Here is an 18625-nt window from a genome sequence, read left to right as displayed (position 1 = left end):
ACAAAACAAACATTTATTGAGGAACTGGGATTCCTGAGAGTGCATTCTGATGAAGATCAAAGTGAAGTGAATATTTATAATGATATTTCTGACTTCTGTTGACTCCACAACATGGCGGATATCTGTATGGCTTGTTTTGGTCTCTGAGCGCTGTACTCAGATTATAGCATGGTGAGCTTTTTCGGTAAAGCTTTTTTGAAATCTGATACAGCAGTTGCATTAAGGAGAAGTTTATCTAAAGTTCCATGCGTAACTCTTGTATCTTTTATGAATGTTTATTATGAGTATTTCTGTAAATTTATGTGGCTCTCTGCAAAATCACTGGATGTTTTGGAAGCAAAACATTACTGAATGTAATAGATTTTTGGTTAGAAATATAAATATTACCTTTATCGAACAAAACATACATGTATTGTGTAACATGAAGTCCTATGAGTGTCATCTGATGAAGATCAAAGGTTAGTGATTAATTTTATCTCAATTTCTGCTTTTTGTGACTCCTCTCTTTGGCTGGAAAAATGGCTGTGTTTTTCTGTGACTAGGTACTGACCTAACAATAATGTGCTTCGTCGTAAAGCCTTTTTGAAATCGGACACTGTGGTGGGACTAACAGAAAGTTTATTTAAAATGGTGTATAATACTTGTATGTTTGAGGAATTTAAAATATGAGAGGTTTGAATTTGGCGCCCTGCACTTTCACTGGCTGTTGTCATATCGATCCCGTTAACGGGATCTCAGCCTTAAGTTAAATTTGTCTGAAAAGACCAACTCTGCCTACACGGTGGACGGGAGATGTGGCTAAATCGAGAGCGCCTACTGCACTGGCCAATTGGATAGCTCAAAATCACAGAGCCTACCGACAGTTTCCACGACCCTGGCCTCAGCAAAATTTGATACTGGCCTCCGTGAGATTTAATTTTTAAACCCATGACCAGAGAAAGACTAAAAAAAAAATACAGCTAAGAGCTGTTTTTATGAGTGAGTTCATGTTATATTCAGCATGGTCACTGTTTTTACGAGTGAGTTCATGTCCATGTTATATTCAGCATGGTCACGGTTTTTATTCAACACTACTACAAAATATAACACGCTTCTCTACTTGCAATGAATGAGTAGCCAAGTGTATCGATAGCCCTTTGTTTTTAATATTAGCAGCTTGTTCTGCCTATTTTAAGATCGAGGAGTATTTGGTCAAAGGAACAATGTGGAATTGTGTCCGAGGCAGACGCTACTTGAGTTCCACCATCAGGTGGAAGACTGTGTCCCCTCGTTCTGGTCTGTCTCACCGGAGGAAAGGAGAGAGCATGGACCGTGAGAGACAGACCCTGCTGCTCTCACCGCTGAGACTAATGCCATATTCAAAACAACTGGGAACTCTGAAATCTCTGACTTCCCATTTCAGTGCGTTAAAAACTGGGAGTTCAAAAAATATATGTTTTTAACTGTCATTCAATTCAGAAACTCTTACAAATACAAATTTCCACCATCAAGCATAGTCCTAAACCTTTGATTAGAAAACCAATGACGCTAATAGTGTCCCTGAAGAACATGGCAATGAGACACCACTTGATTCAAGAATCTCTCATCTAGGCCCCCCTTACCTCTCCAGACTATCCCTGAAATCACAGAGAACTGGCAATGCTAGCAGCCAATTGAAAGGCAGGGAGGAAATGGTCCTGGAAGGCCGTCAGGCGGGGAGCAGTGAATGGCCATATATGGTTAAATCTGCAGTCAGCAGGACAGCGGCAGCAGTGGTGACAGCAGTAGCAGAATATGGATCCTGGAATAAAGATTGAGCAGCAGACCCTTATAATACCACCCTTTGCATGTGTAAGACTTAGGGTGTGTGTGTGTGTGTGTGTGTGTGTGTGTGTGTGTGTGTGTGTGTGTGTGTGTGTGTGTGTGTGTGTGTGTGTGTGTGTGTGTGTGTGTGTGTGTGTGTGAAAAAGTACTTATTTGTGCAAGCACAGTCCACACACCCAGGGATTTCTGATACTAAAAGATTGAGGATTGGTCCAAACAGAACATGGTCCAATATGAGTGTTTGAACCACTGGTTTAGAACATGAGCCCATATTGTAGTTTTAGCCCAAAAGATCACCAGAATGGACAGATTAAACCTATTGCCTCAATACGTCTGAATAGCTGTCTTTTAACACAAGTACACTGTACTTGGAAAATAATTCAACAAGTTCCTGCTTGACTGAATCAAAATGAGGGATTCCAAGGATTGGGAATATAAATCAGAACTTGTGGTTCATTGAGATATATCCCCTCTCCTCCAGAGTAGGGCCCAGCAGATTGAGAGGAGTAAGCAGGAATGTCTCGCTGCACAGTTCCTACAGCATTCAGTCGCCCACTGCTTCCTCCACATGGAAATGAGGGAATAAATGACAGAGCGTCAGGCGCAGAGGCAGAAAGGATGAGATTGAAAGCATGAGGGTTGAAGACCACATGCGTTTAGTCAGACACGTACACCCCTCTGTCCTGACAGGAGACAATGCAGCCAAAGAGGCAGGGAGCAACAAGGAGGTGCTATGTCAACCTGGCCTGCCACAGGATCCCCCTCCTACACACAGAACCACAAGACAGAAACACAGACTGCAGACCCAGCCCAAGTCACAGGCCAAACCCCATCACCGTCGGGCCTCACACACAGCATCGCTCCACAAGCTCAAGCACAGGCCAACGTGTCCGAGCACACTCACACTTAAGACAATAGGCAAAGTGCCAGGAAAGTACTGGGTGTGAATCTAAAAGCCCATTAGTCAAACCTAAAGTTATTTGGAGGGTTGCTGTGGTTCTTCTGACTTACCACCAACAATACTGGATGTGGATGGGGAGGTAGAACATATGAAGAGCCACAAAGTGCATTTCAGAAGGGTCATACTCTGGGGGTTGGACCCCCCGGCCAAATGGGCCTGGCTGGGAGTAGGCCTGGGACAAAGGCCGAGAGCAGCTGGCTGCCCACACAGACTGGGAACAGCACAGCATGGGCAGATGGGCCAGCCAGCCAGATGCACTGTCACATGGGCTAGTGTGAGTACGTGTGTGTGACCCAGCAAAAGAGCAGAGAAGGCAGTGTTTGTGTCGGACAGATATACGTAGACAAATTGATCTGAACCCTGCTATGAGGCTGAGAAGTAACAGGCTACCTCTGAACATCATGGTGTGTAGGGGTTTTGTCCCAGTCAAAAAGCCATTTACAACCCTGAAACTGCAGTGTTTATATTAATGCAGTCTAACTTCTCTGTTGGCAGAGTAACATTTTCCACACTGCTATAGAGATGCGTGTTCTCTAAGCTTATATGGAGATAGCAGCCAGATGGACCCGTCCTTTCTCTAAAAGATTACTGTCCCGTTTCATTTTGACATGTTGTGGAAACAAAAGCCACAAGCCAAATATTTAACACAAAATGGCAATTTGAAACAATATTAACTCTTCTTACTTAGAGTTTCAGCGCATGGCCTGTTGATAGGACATTAAAAGAACATCTCCCACAAGATTCCAAGGAGATTAGTCCATGCAGCTGTAACAGTGTTACTTCCGTCCCTCTCCTCGCCCCAACTGGGGCGTTTGAATAGTAACCGAGAGGGTGGAAGATCGAATCCCCGAGCTGACAAGGTGAAAATCTGTCATTCTGCCCCCGAACAAAGCATTTAACCCACTGTTCCTAGGCCGCCACTGGAAATAAGAATTTGTTCTTAACCTCACTAGGGTTAAGAAATTCTCATTATAAAAATTACTCATTATAAAAATTCAGAAAACATAAAAGTATTTTACATAGGTTTAAATATTAACTTCTTGTGAATCCAACCACTGTCAGATTTCAAAAAATGCTTTACGGCAAAGAATACCTTAAGATTATTTGAGAACATCGCCCAGCAGACAAATCATTACAAACTGTAACCAGCCAAGTAGAAGAGTTACACAAGTCAGAAATAGAGATAAAATTAATCACTTACCTTTGATGATCTTCATATGGTTGCACTCAGAAAATATAAATTTACTCAATAAATGTTCCTTTTGTTTGATAAAGTCTCTTTATAGCCAAAAACCTCAGTTTTCTTCAGTAATCCACAGGCTCAAACGCAGTCACAAAAGGCAGACAAAAAATCAGAAATGTATCCGTAAAGTTCATAGAAACATGTCAAACGACATTTAATTCAATCCTCAGGTGGTTTTTAGCCTAAATAAATCGATAATATTTCAACCGGACAATAACGTCGTCAATATAAAAGGTAAACAAGAAAAGTACTCTCGGTCGTGCGCATGAAAAAGCTCTGACACTGCAGGGTCCACTCATTCAGACTGCTCTTACTCCCTCATTTTTCAGAATTACAAGCCTCAAACAATTTCTAAAGACTTGACATCTAGTGGAAGCCATAGGAACTGCAATTTGAATCCTAAGCCAATGGATACTGTAATGGCATTGAATAGAAAAATACAAAAAAACTGCCAAATCAGTTCTGTTATACTCAGACATTATTTTAACAGTTTTGAAACTTTATTGTTTATCCAAATCTACCAATTATATGCATATCCCATCTTCTGGGCCTGAGTAGCAGGCAGTTTAATTTGGGCAGGCATTTCATCCAAAATTCCAAATGCTTCACCCTACCCTAGAGAAGTTAATTAACCGACTTGCCTAGTTAACTAAATGTCAAAAATATATACACGCACGCGTATATACGTATACGCGCACGCATATACACACACACACACACACACACACACACACACACAAACCTGGCCTCGAACCAGGGACCCTCAACACAAACTGCCTCCCACGAAGCATCGTTACCCATCGCTGCACAAAAGGGAAACCACTACTTCAGAAGCTGATCTGGGACCTGGGAGTGGGACAGGCAGGCAGGTGGAAGCTGGATTGTAAAGCTGTGTCAAAGCCAGAGTCAGATGACAAGGCCCACTGCCCTGCTCACAGACCTGTCAACATCAGACAGACAACAAAAATAAAATCACTTACTGTATGTCACACAGGGTATATCAAGCCCTGGCTGGCTGACACTGGGGCACTGCTGGACCAGAAAAATAGTAACACCACCAAGCAGTGTGTTTGTGCGCATGTTTATGTGGGTGTGCGCATACGTTTATTTATATGTCGACCGATTAATCGGAATGGCCGATTAATTAGGCCCGATTTCAAGTTTTCATAACAATCGGAAATCTGTATTTTTGGACACCGATTTGGCCAATTTATTTAATCTTTATTTAACTAGGCAAGTCAGTTAAGAACACGTTCTTATTTTCAATGGCGGCCGAGGAACGGTTGGTTAACTGCCTCGTTCAGGGGCAGAACGACAGATTTTCACCCTGTCAGCTCGGGGGATTCAATCTTGCAACCTTACAGTTAACTAGTCCAACGCTCTAACCACCTGATTACATTGCACTCCACGAGGAGCATGCCTGTTACACGAATGCAGTAAGCCAAGGTAAGTTGCTAGCTAGCATTAAACTTCTTATAAAAGACAAAATAATAATCACTAGTTAACTACACATGATAATACTAGTTAACCTAGTGTGTCCTGCGTTGCATATAATCGATGCGGTGCTTATCGTTGCTCCAAAGTGTAACTAACCATAAACATCAATGCCTTTCTTAAAATCAATACACAGAAGTATATATTTTTAAACCTGCATATTTAGCAAAAATATATCCAGGTTAGCAGGCAATATTAACCAGGTGAAATTGTGTCACTTCTCTTGCGTTCATTGCACGCAGAGTCGGTGTACATGCAACAGTTTGGGCTGCCTAATTTGCCAGAATTTTACATAATTATAACATAACATTGAAGGTTGTGCAATGTTACAGGAATATTTAGACTTATGGATGCCACCCGTTAGATAAAATAAGGAACGGTTCCGTATTTCACTGAAAGAATAAACGTCTTGTTTTCGAGATAATAGTTTCCGGATTCTACCATATAAATGACCCAAGGCTCGTATTTCTGAGTGTTATGTTATAATTAAGTCTATGATTTGATAGAGCTGTCTGACTGAGCAATGGTAGGCAGCAGCATGTTCATCGACATTCATTCAAACAGCATTTTCGTGCGTTCTGCCAGCAGCTCTTCACAAGCACAGCGCTGTTTGTGACTTCAAGCCCATCAACTTCCGAGATTAGGCTAGTGTAACCGATGTGAAATGGCTAGCTAGTTAGCGGGGTGCGCGCTAATAGCGTTTCAAACGTCACTCGCTCAGACTTGCAGTGGTTGTTCTCCTTGCTCTGCAAGGGCCGCGGCTTTTGTGGAGCGATGGGTAAAGCTGCTTCGATGGTGGCTGATGTCGTTGTGTTCCTGGTTCGAGCCCAGGTAGGAGCGAGGAGAGGAATGGAAGCTATACTGTTCCACTGGCAATATCAAAGTGTCTATAAGAACATCCAATAGTCAAAGGTATATGAAATACAAATGGTATAGAGAGAAATAGTCCTATAGTTCCTATAATAACTACAACCTAAAACTTCTTACCTGGGAATATTGAAGACTCATGTTAAAAAGGAACCACCAGCTTTCACATGTTCTCATGTTCTAAGCAAGGACCTGAAACGTTAGCTTTCTTACATGGCACATATTGCACTTTTACTTTTCTCCAACACTTTGTTTTTGCATTATTTAAACCAAATTGAACATGTTTCATTATTTATTTGAGGCTAAATTGATTTTATTGATGTATTAAAATTAGTGTTCATTCAGTATTGTTGTAATTGTCATTATTACAATTTATTTTATTATTATAAAAAATAATAAAAACTGCTTTTTTTTGGTCCTCCAATAATATGTATCGGCGTTGAAAAATCATAATCGGTCGACCTCTAATGTTTATGTGGGTGGGCGTATGTCTGGTGCAACCAGACTCCTGAACACTAATGACAATGTAATAATACCTAATGGGGTTACAGAGGGACATTCCAGACCAAAGTCCCCCCCCCCCTACCCCCCGTTGGGTTCAACGAGTGTCTGACCCAAGTGGTCTGAGCTCTTCAAGGACCCTTATATGGAGGTGAGCAGAACAGGGAGGTTCCGTCCCCAGAGGCCTTTGGTTCAGTTTGTGTTGTACACAACACTATGATAAATGAGAGAGCCAGCCAGCCTAAGTGAGGTTTCCTAACCCTCAACTCAGGGAGAGCTGACAATCATCCCAGTGGTACAGACACTAACATTGTTCTCCCTGTAACGAAATCTGAAATGCAAATGTTTATTCACTGTATGCAAAATAGACATTTTCACTGGAAAACCACCTTGCTGCTACAAAAGGGCAAAGCTGAAAGCAAAAGCTCGTCCGAATAGCCTTTGCTGTCCATGTGGTGTACCCTAGCTTCCAAAGGCACTGTAACACTTCTCGCCCTGTCCTCCCATGTTCGCATTCATATTGTGTCCATGTCTCAGACGTCATCTCTTCCTCATCCTGCTTGTATCAAATATCTGACCCCAGTTTGGATGCTTTCCTCTGAACATACCCTAACACCCCTTAAGTAATATGATCCTCTTACTTCATCGACACTAACACGTGTCATCCCGCCACTGAGGACGTAGGAGAAGGCCAACAGGCACAACGAACAAAAAGGTGGATGATAGCTGCTACAGCATTCTACGGTACTGTTTTGTCCCACCCTGAGGGAAGACGATAAATGACATTTGAGGATGAACTGTGAATATTTTAAGAATGGGTCATTTAGAGTCCCGTCATTAAAGCTGAACTGCCTCTGGGCTGACAGGGGCTTCTTTCTGTTCAAAATGTAGAAGAGTTGAAAAAAAAAAAAACAAGTTACTATTAAGAAAATGAGTTGATACAAAGACAGCACTAATAGACCCTTTCCAGAACACGACACACTTACGTCACGCACGACTCTTGGTTGCAGAAAGAAAGCCATCTGCGTCCTAGATTTACATTATTACCTCTAAAACAAAATCACTTCTTGGGGTCTAATGCGCTCACAATGATGTTCTGATTCTTGCTTGAACAGTCTAAGATTATAGTTTGCTTGTTATCTTCGCAAAATAAATTATGGCTGCAGCAGTTGTTAGCTAGAATGCTAATGCTCGCTGACATAGGCTGTAGCAAAAGCTAGCCAAAGAGCCATTTTACTGGTTGAAGTGTATTTTTATTCATGTATTTATCTAACTAGTCAAGTCAGTTAAAAACTTCTTAATGTATAGGGGACGCTTGCGTCCCACTTGGCCAAAAGCCAGGGAAAATGCAGCGCGGCAAATTCAAATAAAATGATATAAAAATCTAACTCATTAAATCACACATGTAAGATACTAAATTAAAGCTACACTCGTTGTGAATCCAGCCAACATGTCAGATTTTAAAAAGGCTTTTCGGCGAAAGCATAAGAAGCTATTATCTGATGATAGCACAACAGTAAACAAAGAGTATTATATTTCAAACCTGCAGGCGCTACACAAAACGCAGAAATAAAATATAAAACATGCCTTACCTTTGACGAGCTTCTTTTGTTGGCACTCCAATATGAGTGTCCCATAAACATCACAATTGGTCCTTTTGTTCGATTAATTCCGTCCATATATATCCAAAATGTCCATTTATTTGGCGCGCTTGATCCAGAAAAAAACAGCTTCCAATTTGCACAACGTCACTACAAAATATCTCAAAAGTTGCCTGTAAACATTGCCAAAACATTTCAAACTACTTTTGTAATACAACTTTAGGTAATTTAAACGTTAATAATCGATCAAATTGAAGACGGGTCTATCTGTGTTCAATACAGGAAGACAACAAACCAAGCTACTTTTCAAGTCTTCGGCACTCAAGTGTTACCCAGTTCCTAGATGGACGTACTTCTTCATTGCACAAATGAATAACCTCAACCAAATTCCAAGGCCTGGTGACATCCAGTGGAAGCGGTAGGAACTGAAAACAAGTGCCTAAGAAATATCGTTTCCCAATGAGAACTCACTGAACAGACAGAAACCTCAAAATAAATAAATTCTGAACGGTTAGTCCTCAGGATTTTGCCTGCTACATAAGTTCTGTTATACTCACAGACATGATTCAAACCACTTTAGAAATGTCAAGAGTGTTTTCTATGCAAATCTACTAATAATATGCATATCTTATATTCTTGGTATGAGTATCAGGAAGTTGAAATTGGGCACGCTATTTTTCCAAAAGTGAAAATGCTGCCCCCTATACCTTAAGTTGAGAAAAAATATATATTTTCAATGATGGCCTAGGAACAGTGGGTTAACTGCCCTGTTCAGGGGCAGAACGACAGATTTTTACCATGGAAGCTCGGAGATTCGAACTTGCAACCTTTCGGTTACTAGACCAACGCTCTAAACACTAGGCAACCTAACGCCCCACAAGTATAATGCAGTTGGTTTACGATGACAAACATTATATTAAGCAGGACATTCATACGAGCCTTAAAATCCAATTATAATACAACAGTAGTTGGAAACGCACTCATAAGCAACATGTACAGAGGCTGTTTTTTGCTGGCGTTCTACAAGAACTCCCCTGTGTTCTGCCACCAACTTGCACGCATCCCCCTCGTGCGGCAATGTTTGCAAACACAGAAAGGGCTCTATAGGATCTTCCCCAGAATATAGAGTTTTGTACCAAAGTGTCAGTCTCCCACATCTGGGCCAGTCAGTCTGCAGTCTCTCTCCACTGACCACCACAAGTAGGTACTGCACAGCCTGCACTGCTTAGCAACCCAGCCTGTCAAAATCCATCTTCATCTCACCCACTCAGCCAGGCCACCAGAGACTACAGTCACGCAGCAGAGAAATCTTCCCCGCGTCTTGTCTGTCCTCAACCACAGCCTGAAACATGCCTCCGTGACGCTGTTACTTCATCCTCATGAATGATTAAGGAAAATATGAACACACACAAAACGTTGTGTTTTTAAACTGCAATGTTGGAATTTGTAGGTGGCCAAAGTGTGATTTCCCCTGGGTGTGTGCGAGTATGTCAGCAGTAAATTGTGCTGTGTGTGACAGGCCTGGTTGTTCCCTGCAGAAAGGGCATGTTGAATACCCAGGGGGCGTTGAAAGCCTGGCCCAGGCCAAAGTGTGTGGGATGGAGCAGGGTTGAAGTATGTTTCAAAGCCACAGACAGTGAGGATCAGTCAAACTAGGCCACAGACCAAATCTGTTCAGGCAGAAAGTGCACATGCCCATATGAATGTAGAAACCCTCTGTCGCTTGACATAGGTTTCCTTGTGAAACCCACTGACAGATCCACACAATGCAGTGTTTATAGTCAATAACCCCAGACTCACCTTGTGAAGAGGGAGGACCAGGAAGGCCCCGCCTCCGCTGGCCTCTATGATGATAGCGATAAACTTGGGGTTGACGGCGCAGAACGAGCTGTCCCATGTGACCCTCGATACTCTGATGTCGTCGTAGCACTGGTCATTCTTCAGCGCCTGGCCGAAGACATGACGGAATTTGCTCGCTCGCACAACTCGCCTGAACATATCTGGGCAGTGGAAGGAAGGGGGTGGGGGGAGGGGGGTGGAGAGAAATTTGGGGTTTAGTTTCAAAGTGTTCACGGTCAAGGATATAAAAGACGAAACCAAGCAAATGATTTTAGAATAAGAATCTAGGCCTATAAAATCTAAAATCACATGAAATGGAAATTCTCTCCCCTGGTTACTCTGAGCCCTGTACCCTTTCCCCTCCCAGATATGAGGCTCAGCCTCGTATGCATCCCAATCTGCACCCTAATCTCTAGGGATGGCAATTGCCAGGGACCTCCAGATACAATCACGATACAATGTATTGCGATTCTATACTGTAATTTTATTAAGATTCCATATTCCAAACATACTGCTCATCATATAATGCTCATCATATACTGCAGAGGGACAAAGGGGAACACCTTTTTGATCAGTCATGGAAAATTTAAAAAAGTGCTGAAAACAAATTGACTCCCTATTTAAAAAGAAGTTGGAGAACAAGCTATGAAGGAATAATACTGGAGTTTGGGTGCAGGTACAGCCAACTAGCGCAAAAATAATTTATGTCAAAACGATAGATACGATATATAGTCAAAAAATATTCCGATATGTAACCGTATTGATCCCATCCCCATCATTACTATTCTCTATGGGCCCTGGTCAAAAGTGGTGCACTATATAGAGAATAGGGTGCAATTTGGGATGCAAACTAATGTAAGGTTCTCCAGCAGCATTACAGTACAGACAGAGGAACCATGTGGCAGATGAGACTAACACTCCTTCCCCATTCCTCTGTCATACGACCAGGCTGACATTCAGCAGACACGAGCCAGCGTGGGAAATTATTTAGAGTTGAGCAATGAGCCTAACTGTATCATTCCTTTGATCCACCACCAGAAATACAAGAACTACGCCTACATAGGCTGTTGTGTACTTCCTCATACACTGACAACGAGGAACCAGATAATTAGGGTCAACTTGCAGAACGCTGAGAGTAGGGCTGGGCGTTAAATCTGTGAACTTTACCCACACAGGTTAAAGTGTAATCACAGTCTAATAAAACCAAGAGAGAAGTCGTGGTTTGACAGGGATTAAAGGGCATCTTCAACCTCTCAGATAGTGTCGTGAAAAAAAGTGTTGGCCCCCTTTCTGATTCTCTATTTTTGATACTGAATGTTAACAGATCTTTAACCAAACCTAATATTAGATAAAGGGAATGAGTTTACAAATACAATTTATTTTATTTAATTAACAAAGTTAACCAACACCCAATATCCCTGTGTGAAAAAGTAATTGCCCAGTCACACTAGGGCTGTGCGATATACCGTATTTTACTATACACCAGTATTTATGCACGGACTGGTTTGGGTTTTTACCTTGCCTTCTATAACGGTATTTGAATGTTCGGTTTGTTAAATGTGATACGCTGTGTGTAACATTCATTTTTAGAGTTTACTCAGTCATCCATCTCCACTCTCTCCACAGACCTAGACCCACCCCTTCACTCAAGAAGCACATTTGTTGTTGCTTGACCACGATACACTCAGTCTGCATGGTCAATACAGCACATGCAACAATGTTGACGACAACGATGTTGTTTCCACTTTGATGTTAATATACAATATTAGTTTGGGTTTCTTACATTTGCAAAAAGCTAGTTAGTATTTTCTTAGCAAGTTAAGCTAAATTGTGTTAGCCACTAATGCTAATCACTAGTTAGCTGGCTAGCTACACTAGCTAATAAAAGTACTGAGTAAGAGCAAACATAGCTAGCTAATACCAGTATTGGTGGAGGATTAAATCAACATGTCGTTTGTGCTACAGTATCTCCTAAAATCATAGAGGAATAGACAAAGCATGAATGTTGGCTATATGAATAAAGATTTAATGTAGCCAAAGATTATAGGGTCCCCTAGGACACTTAACGAACCTCCAGACGATCTTCAATGCCATACGACTCCCATTCCATGGCCTCCAACTGCTCTTAAATGCAAGTAAAACTAAATGCATGCTCTTCAACCGATCGCTGCCCGCACCTGCCCGCCAGTCCAGCATCACTACTCTGGATGGTTCTGACATAGAATATGTGGACAACTACAAATACCTAAGTGTCTGGTTAGACTGTAAACTCTCCTTCCAGACTCACATTAAGCATCTCCAATCCAAAATTAAATCTAGTATCCGCTTCAGACTTCTCAACAAAGCATCCTTCACTTATGCTGCCAAACATACCCTCGTAAAACTGACCATCCTAACGATCCTCAATTTCGGCCATGTCATTTACAAAATAGCCTCCAACACTCTACTCAACAAACTGGATGCAGTCTATTACAGTGCCATCCATTTTGTCACCAAAGCCCTATATACTACCCACCACTGTGACCTGTACGCTCTCGTTGGCTGGCCCTTGCTTCATACTCGTCTCCAAACCCACTGGCTACAGGTCATCTACAAGTCTCCGCTAGGTAAAGCCCCGCCTTATCTCAGCTCACTGGTCACCATAGCTGCACGCGCTCCAGCAGCCCCCAAAGCTAATACTTAATTTGGCCGCCTTTCCTTCCTGTTCTCTGCTGCCAATGACTGGAACGAACTGAATAAATTACTCACTACAGTGAGTAGCTTTAAGCACCAGCTGTCAGAGCAGCTCACAGATCACTGCACCTGTACATAGCCCATTTGTAAATAGCCCATCCAACTACCTCATCCCCATACTGTATTTATTTATCTCTACTTGCAGATTCATCTTCTGCACACCATGGCCTATTAATTGCCTTACCTCCCTAATCTTACCTCATTTACACACAGTATATATAGACTTTTTCTACTGTATTATTGAGTGTTTGTTTGTGTAACTATGTTGTTGTATGTGTCGAACTGCTTTACTTTATCTTGGCCAGGTCCCAGTTGTAAATGAAAACTTGCTCTCAACTAGCCTACCTGGCTAAATAAAGGAGAATTGTTTTAAATGTAAAACCCTGAACATAACTTTGGATCCTACCCTGTCACAATAACTCATCCATGGCATTTTCATTCGTTGTCATGTCAAACACTGTATTCAAAGTGCCCACTATTATTTATATTCTAAATAATAGCATTATAATAAACATTCTCTTTCCATGATTCCAAAAGCTCACCCAAGTGTTTTGATCAAAATCACAATTGCAACATTTGGTTAAAAGGCATAGTATTTTTGCCCAAATCGTGGCAGTGTGGAAATTATCTCAAATGAGCGCAGGAAATGCAGAAATGAATGGAAACGCAGGAAATTATTTTAGGTTGAAGTTGAATTGAACAGTATAAAACATTCCGAATGGATAAAGACCAATTGAAAAAAAAATGTAGAATAGGGTCACGCACTACTCAAAGAAAATGTAGAAAACATAAAACAAACGTCAAATACCGTCATAAATTTGAAAAATACCATATGATATTTTGGCCATATCACCCAGCCCTACCTTACGCTCAATAACAGGTTGTGCCACCTTTAGCTGCAACAACCAAATGCTTCCTGTAGTTGTTGATCAGTCTCACATTGCTGTGGAGGAATTTTGGCCCACTCTTGCATGCAGAACTGTTCTCACTTAGCGACATGTGGGTTTTCAAGCATGAACTTCTAGTTGCAAGTTCTGCCACAACATCTCATTTGGGATCGGAGTGGAGGAAGTGTGATGGTTTGGGGACACTTTGCTGCCTCAGGATCTGGATGACTTGTCTGAATGAAAGGAACGATTCAGCTCTGTATCAGAGAATTCTACAGGAGAACGTCAGGCCGTCGCTGAGTGAAAGCAGTTCTGCATGTAGAGGTGATTTAAATTGATGAATGACGATGGATTAATCTAGTCAGCAACCAGGAGACCAGACCCACACCAAGACCCTCCCCCTCAACAACAGAGACAAAAGATTTTCCCCACACGGACAACAAGCAGTTTCAACTTCTGTATTAAGCGAGTCGCTGGTATTCCCTGCTTTAGTTTTTGCTTGTAAGCAGAAATCAGGAGGATAGAATTATGGTCAGATTTGTTAAATGGAGGGTGAGCTTTGCACGCGTTACTGCGTGTGGAGTAAAGGTGGTCTAGAGTTATTTTTTTTCTTGTTGCACATGTAACATGCTAGTAGATATTCAATAATGAGTCTTGTTCGTGAATAAACAGTTATTTTTGAACAGATCTTTTCAATGAACGTTGGGAATTGAATCACATTGGTGAAAGAGACGTTCACATTTGGCTCCCTGATTTACATACAGCTACTAGTGTTTTTGTGGCTCAAAATAACAAATTACCTGCAGATAAATAAAAACAAATCTAAAGAGCGTGAATCCTCTTTGCAGAAATCAATAGCGGGGAGAGTGCGTCATTCTGCTCCACACTTTTGCAGGCGATCAAATAATTTATCCAAGTAAAAATGTATTTGAATGTGGATTTCACAATCTGATTTAATGGTAGACCACTTTTGGGGCTTTACATTAGAGATTAGCACATTTTCCTTGGTTCTAGACTGATTTTAAGCATTTTGAACGAGGAGCCATTTGGGATCCTAATTAGCCGGCTCTTTTAGGTGAACGAAGGCTCACCAAAGACTAGGAAAGCCCATCACTAATTGCGATACCAGTTACCGTTGGCAGCGTTTTAGCCACAGGCGTATGTACCTAGCTGTCTAGTCTGTTTTATATACTGAACAAACATATGAACGCAACATGTAAAGTGTTGGTCCCATGTTTCATGAACTGAAATAAAAGATAGACATTTTTCATAGGCACAAAAAGGGTGCACTAAGGAGTATTTCTGTCAGTATTAAAGCCTGTTTGTGGGGAAAAACTCATTCTGATTGGCTGCACCCCTGGCCACCCAGTGGCTGCACCCCTGGCCACCCAGTGGCTGCACCCCTGGCCACCCAGTGGCTGCACCCCTGGCCACCCAGTGGCTGCACCCCTGGCCACCCAGTGGCTGCACCCCTGGCCACCCAGTGGCTGCACCCCTGGCCACCCAGTGGCTGCACCCCTGGCCACCCAGTGGCTGCACCCCTGGCCACCCAGTGGCTGCACCCCTGGCCACCCAGTGGCTGCACCCCTGGCCACCCAGTGGCTGCACCCCTGGCCACCCATGAAAAATCCATAGATGAGGACCTAATTCATGGATTTCTATTGACAGAATTCCTTACATGAACTGTTACTCAGTGACATTTTTGAATTTATATTTTTGTTCAGTGTAAATGTGCAATGGGCATAAAATAAGCATTTGTATAAGAAATTGGCAACGTTCTGATTCATGTAGACGGTTCAGCTGAAATTCTCACCAAGTAAATAAATCTGTTAGCAGATGAGGGAGCTTTGGAAAACACACCTTTTCAAAAGTCAAAAATGAGCTTCCAATAAACAGTAGCCTCCAAAAGCGTGACGATAACCTATTACCAGGCAAAAGTAACTGGGCCACTTTGTCTTAGTTTTTAACTAGGCCTACAGTTCCTTTTGAAACAGATAAGAGAATGCTGCCATCATTCCATCAGACTGCAAAGAAAACAAAACCCACTGCTTGCAGACAGGTGTGATACTGCAGTGTGGATCTGTTCTCCTGGTTGCTGATTAGATTAAGCCATCGTTGACATTCATCAATTTAAAATCACCTCTACACCCGATTTGGCAACTAAACACGGACTTAACTTCAACAGATCAAATACGGCGTTGGTGAGGCAACCAGGTAAGGGAGGAGAAACTAGGTCCGACACGATAGAGCCAAATCACTTCTCCGGGACATCTGTAACTTCTACATCTTTGTAGTTTTAGTTGAATAGCCTTCGGAGGATGAGTCTCTCACTTAACTGACCACCCTGAACTTCAGATCTGTGTAGTCTAGCTCGGATCTGCTGATATGATGCAAGACTGCCTGGCAGCACCAGGCTATCTACAATTCACACACTTTTACTACCCATTCCCATTCGAATTGTCTTCCGAAGAAGGGCATGTGGTGGTGTCTGTCAGGCAGGCAGTTATTTATGTGGATGGGAGTGGCACACAGTGACAGGCAGATATGCAACACTACTCCACTGATAATAACCCTTGTGGAATACAAGCCCAGATCCTGGTGTAGGTTAGGTTAGACTTAACCTCCCATCACCAGCCTCAACATGCTAGAGGCATTCAGGCACACAGCTCACGTATGCCTCCCCCATGCTGGAGCTAAAGGAAGGAAGAACCTTGGCAGCAGGGCAACCAACAGTGGAAACATTCACAAATCAACCACCATTTCCTCTTGTCCAATCCCTCGTCCACAGAGTCATAACCAACCCAAACAGAAGCACCTTCTCCTGTTCATCCCTTGATCCCCTCTGTTCTCATGCTTAAGGCTCAGCCGAGGCCACCCCTGTAGGGAATAGTACGTTAAAGATACTTTCCGACACTTTTGTATACTTTTTAGCCAGTAGTTCTGAAAGTAGAGCCCACGAGCCAAAAGTGTGCACCACGTCATTGCACGCTCTCTGGCACTGTGTGATTCTTATTATCTGTCACTCAAATGTTGAGGGGCTGAAGCTCATTGACTCAACTAAATTGCTAGGGGGCTGGCCCACGTCAGGGTAAATGTAGGGGGGGGGGGGCTGCAAAGCTTCCAGAAAACAGTCGCCTTTAAAGTAGGGATTTTGTGGCTAATTGAGGTAAGGCAGTAATTCTGCTCATAGATTAGCCATGCATGAACTATTGATACATCCAGCCCAAAGTTGAAGGTTAAAACATTTTTTAAACTTAGTACGTCACCAAAGGCACCAGAGCATGTCTAACCGTAACATACACAAAACAAACCCGTTGAGTGTGTGCGTTCTAAGAGACTGAGAAGAGCAAGGACGACGCTATGAGGAGGGTTATCATGTATGGATAACATGATGCTTATTCAGCTTTTTCCACACAAAACTCTGTATAAAGTGATGCCATAACAGCTGTATGGAACAATATGGCCACAACACAACACTTTAGCTAACGCTTCAAGATTTGTTCCATGCTCCTCTGTCTTTTCACACAATATGATTGTGTGCTGCTGATATAAACTGAGTGAGTGAAAGAGAAAACAGGTAATGTAAACAATCAAGTGTATTGTCCTGCCAAAAACATAAACACACTGTAGTGAGTGAGAAAGGACAGGCATTAAGCCAACTGGGAGCTGTAGGGAATTACCACAGAATTTAGACATTTGGACAGAAACTTGGGAGAGAAAAAAATGCCTCAAATGTCCTTAATGACGTTTGAGGTTTTGGCATGGCGGCCTGCGTAGTTTGAGCCCTCTTTGTGTGGTCTGAAGGTTGCCTAATACCCATCAGCTTTAGGTGAAGTCACAGCGGGCAGTTTTCCCCTTTTTCACACCACCATGCCGATCTAGACCATACTGTACTAGCGCAGTAGGCCTACAGCTCTTCGAACCAAGCTGAGGACATACAAGACCCCAGTCTCGTATGTCCTCATTATCCAAGGCTGAGGGAACACAGAGTGGAAACAGCCTGCTTACAGCTGCCCAGTACAGAGCATTGCAACAACCTGTATGAGTTTCCATCAAGCTGCCTGAACCTGCAGATTCCATACAGACAGCTTGCGATCCAATGCAGATCACACACACTCCAACTCCAGAAATAACACTATCTTAAGAAGGTATGATAAAGGAAGACATGTAGACACCAGACATTTTAGTCCTCTATGGTGCCAAGTTGTCAGAGTGGTAGAAACTGTGCACAAAACAGCTTTATTCAGGAACAAACCGTGGTGTCCATGTTTAATAGGAAGGAAATAGTCATTTTAGGGCCACTCCAAGTGTTCAATTAAAGCCACTCTCCTCATACCGGGTCTAATGGCACCATATGGTCCCTTGGCTGAAGGAAGCCAACTCTAGAATGGGGAGGCAATCACTGACTGGCAGTCCACTGAACAGCAGAGCTCACCAGGGTCCTGGCTCAGTCAGAGCAGAGCCTGGTTGTTCCCCAGAATGTGTGAGGGACCATGGCTAATTATCACAGTAAACCAAAATCAGTCTCGTTAGAGCGCATAGTGGGTACATTTGATACCCGTTCCATTACGACAAAAGTATGGTTAAATAAATAACGTCAACAGGGTTCCTCTCCGTCGGCAGTGATTCATCTGCTGCTAACAGACAACACTTTCCAGGTCTACTACACATCATCCACAGATGGATGAGTAGGATG

The 18625-nt window shown here is 42.5% G+C and overlaps 1 protein-coding gene across 1 annotated transcript in view; it reads right to left on the bottom strand.

Moving 5' to 3' along the window:
- The window catches only part of LOC124034257 (coronin-1C-A), a 54215-nt gene that overhangs the window by 23660 nt on the left and 11930 nt on the right, over positions 1 to 18625 (bottom strand). Inside the window, exon 2 of the mRNA XM_046347188.1 lies at positions 10271 to 10470. Coding sequence (XP_046203144.1) covers positions 10271 to 10468 — 198 coding nt within the window. The 5' untranslated portion in view covers positions 10469 to 10470. The remainder of the gene's footprint in view (positions 1 to 10270; positions 10471 to 18625) is intronic.

Source organism: Oncorhynchus gorbuscha, linkage group LG04, assembly GCF_021184085.1.
Source record: "Oncorhynchus gorbuscha isolate QuinsamMale2020 ecotype Even-year linkage group LG04, OgorEven_v1.0, whole genome shotgun sequence".
Lineage (NCBI taxonomy): Eukaryota > Metazoa > Chordata > Actinopteri > Salmoniformes > Salmonidae > Oncorhynchus > Oncorhynchus gorbuscha.
Note: the sequence above shows the minus strand (reverse complement) of the source record. Positions and strands in the feature narration are given on the sequence as shown.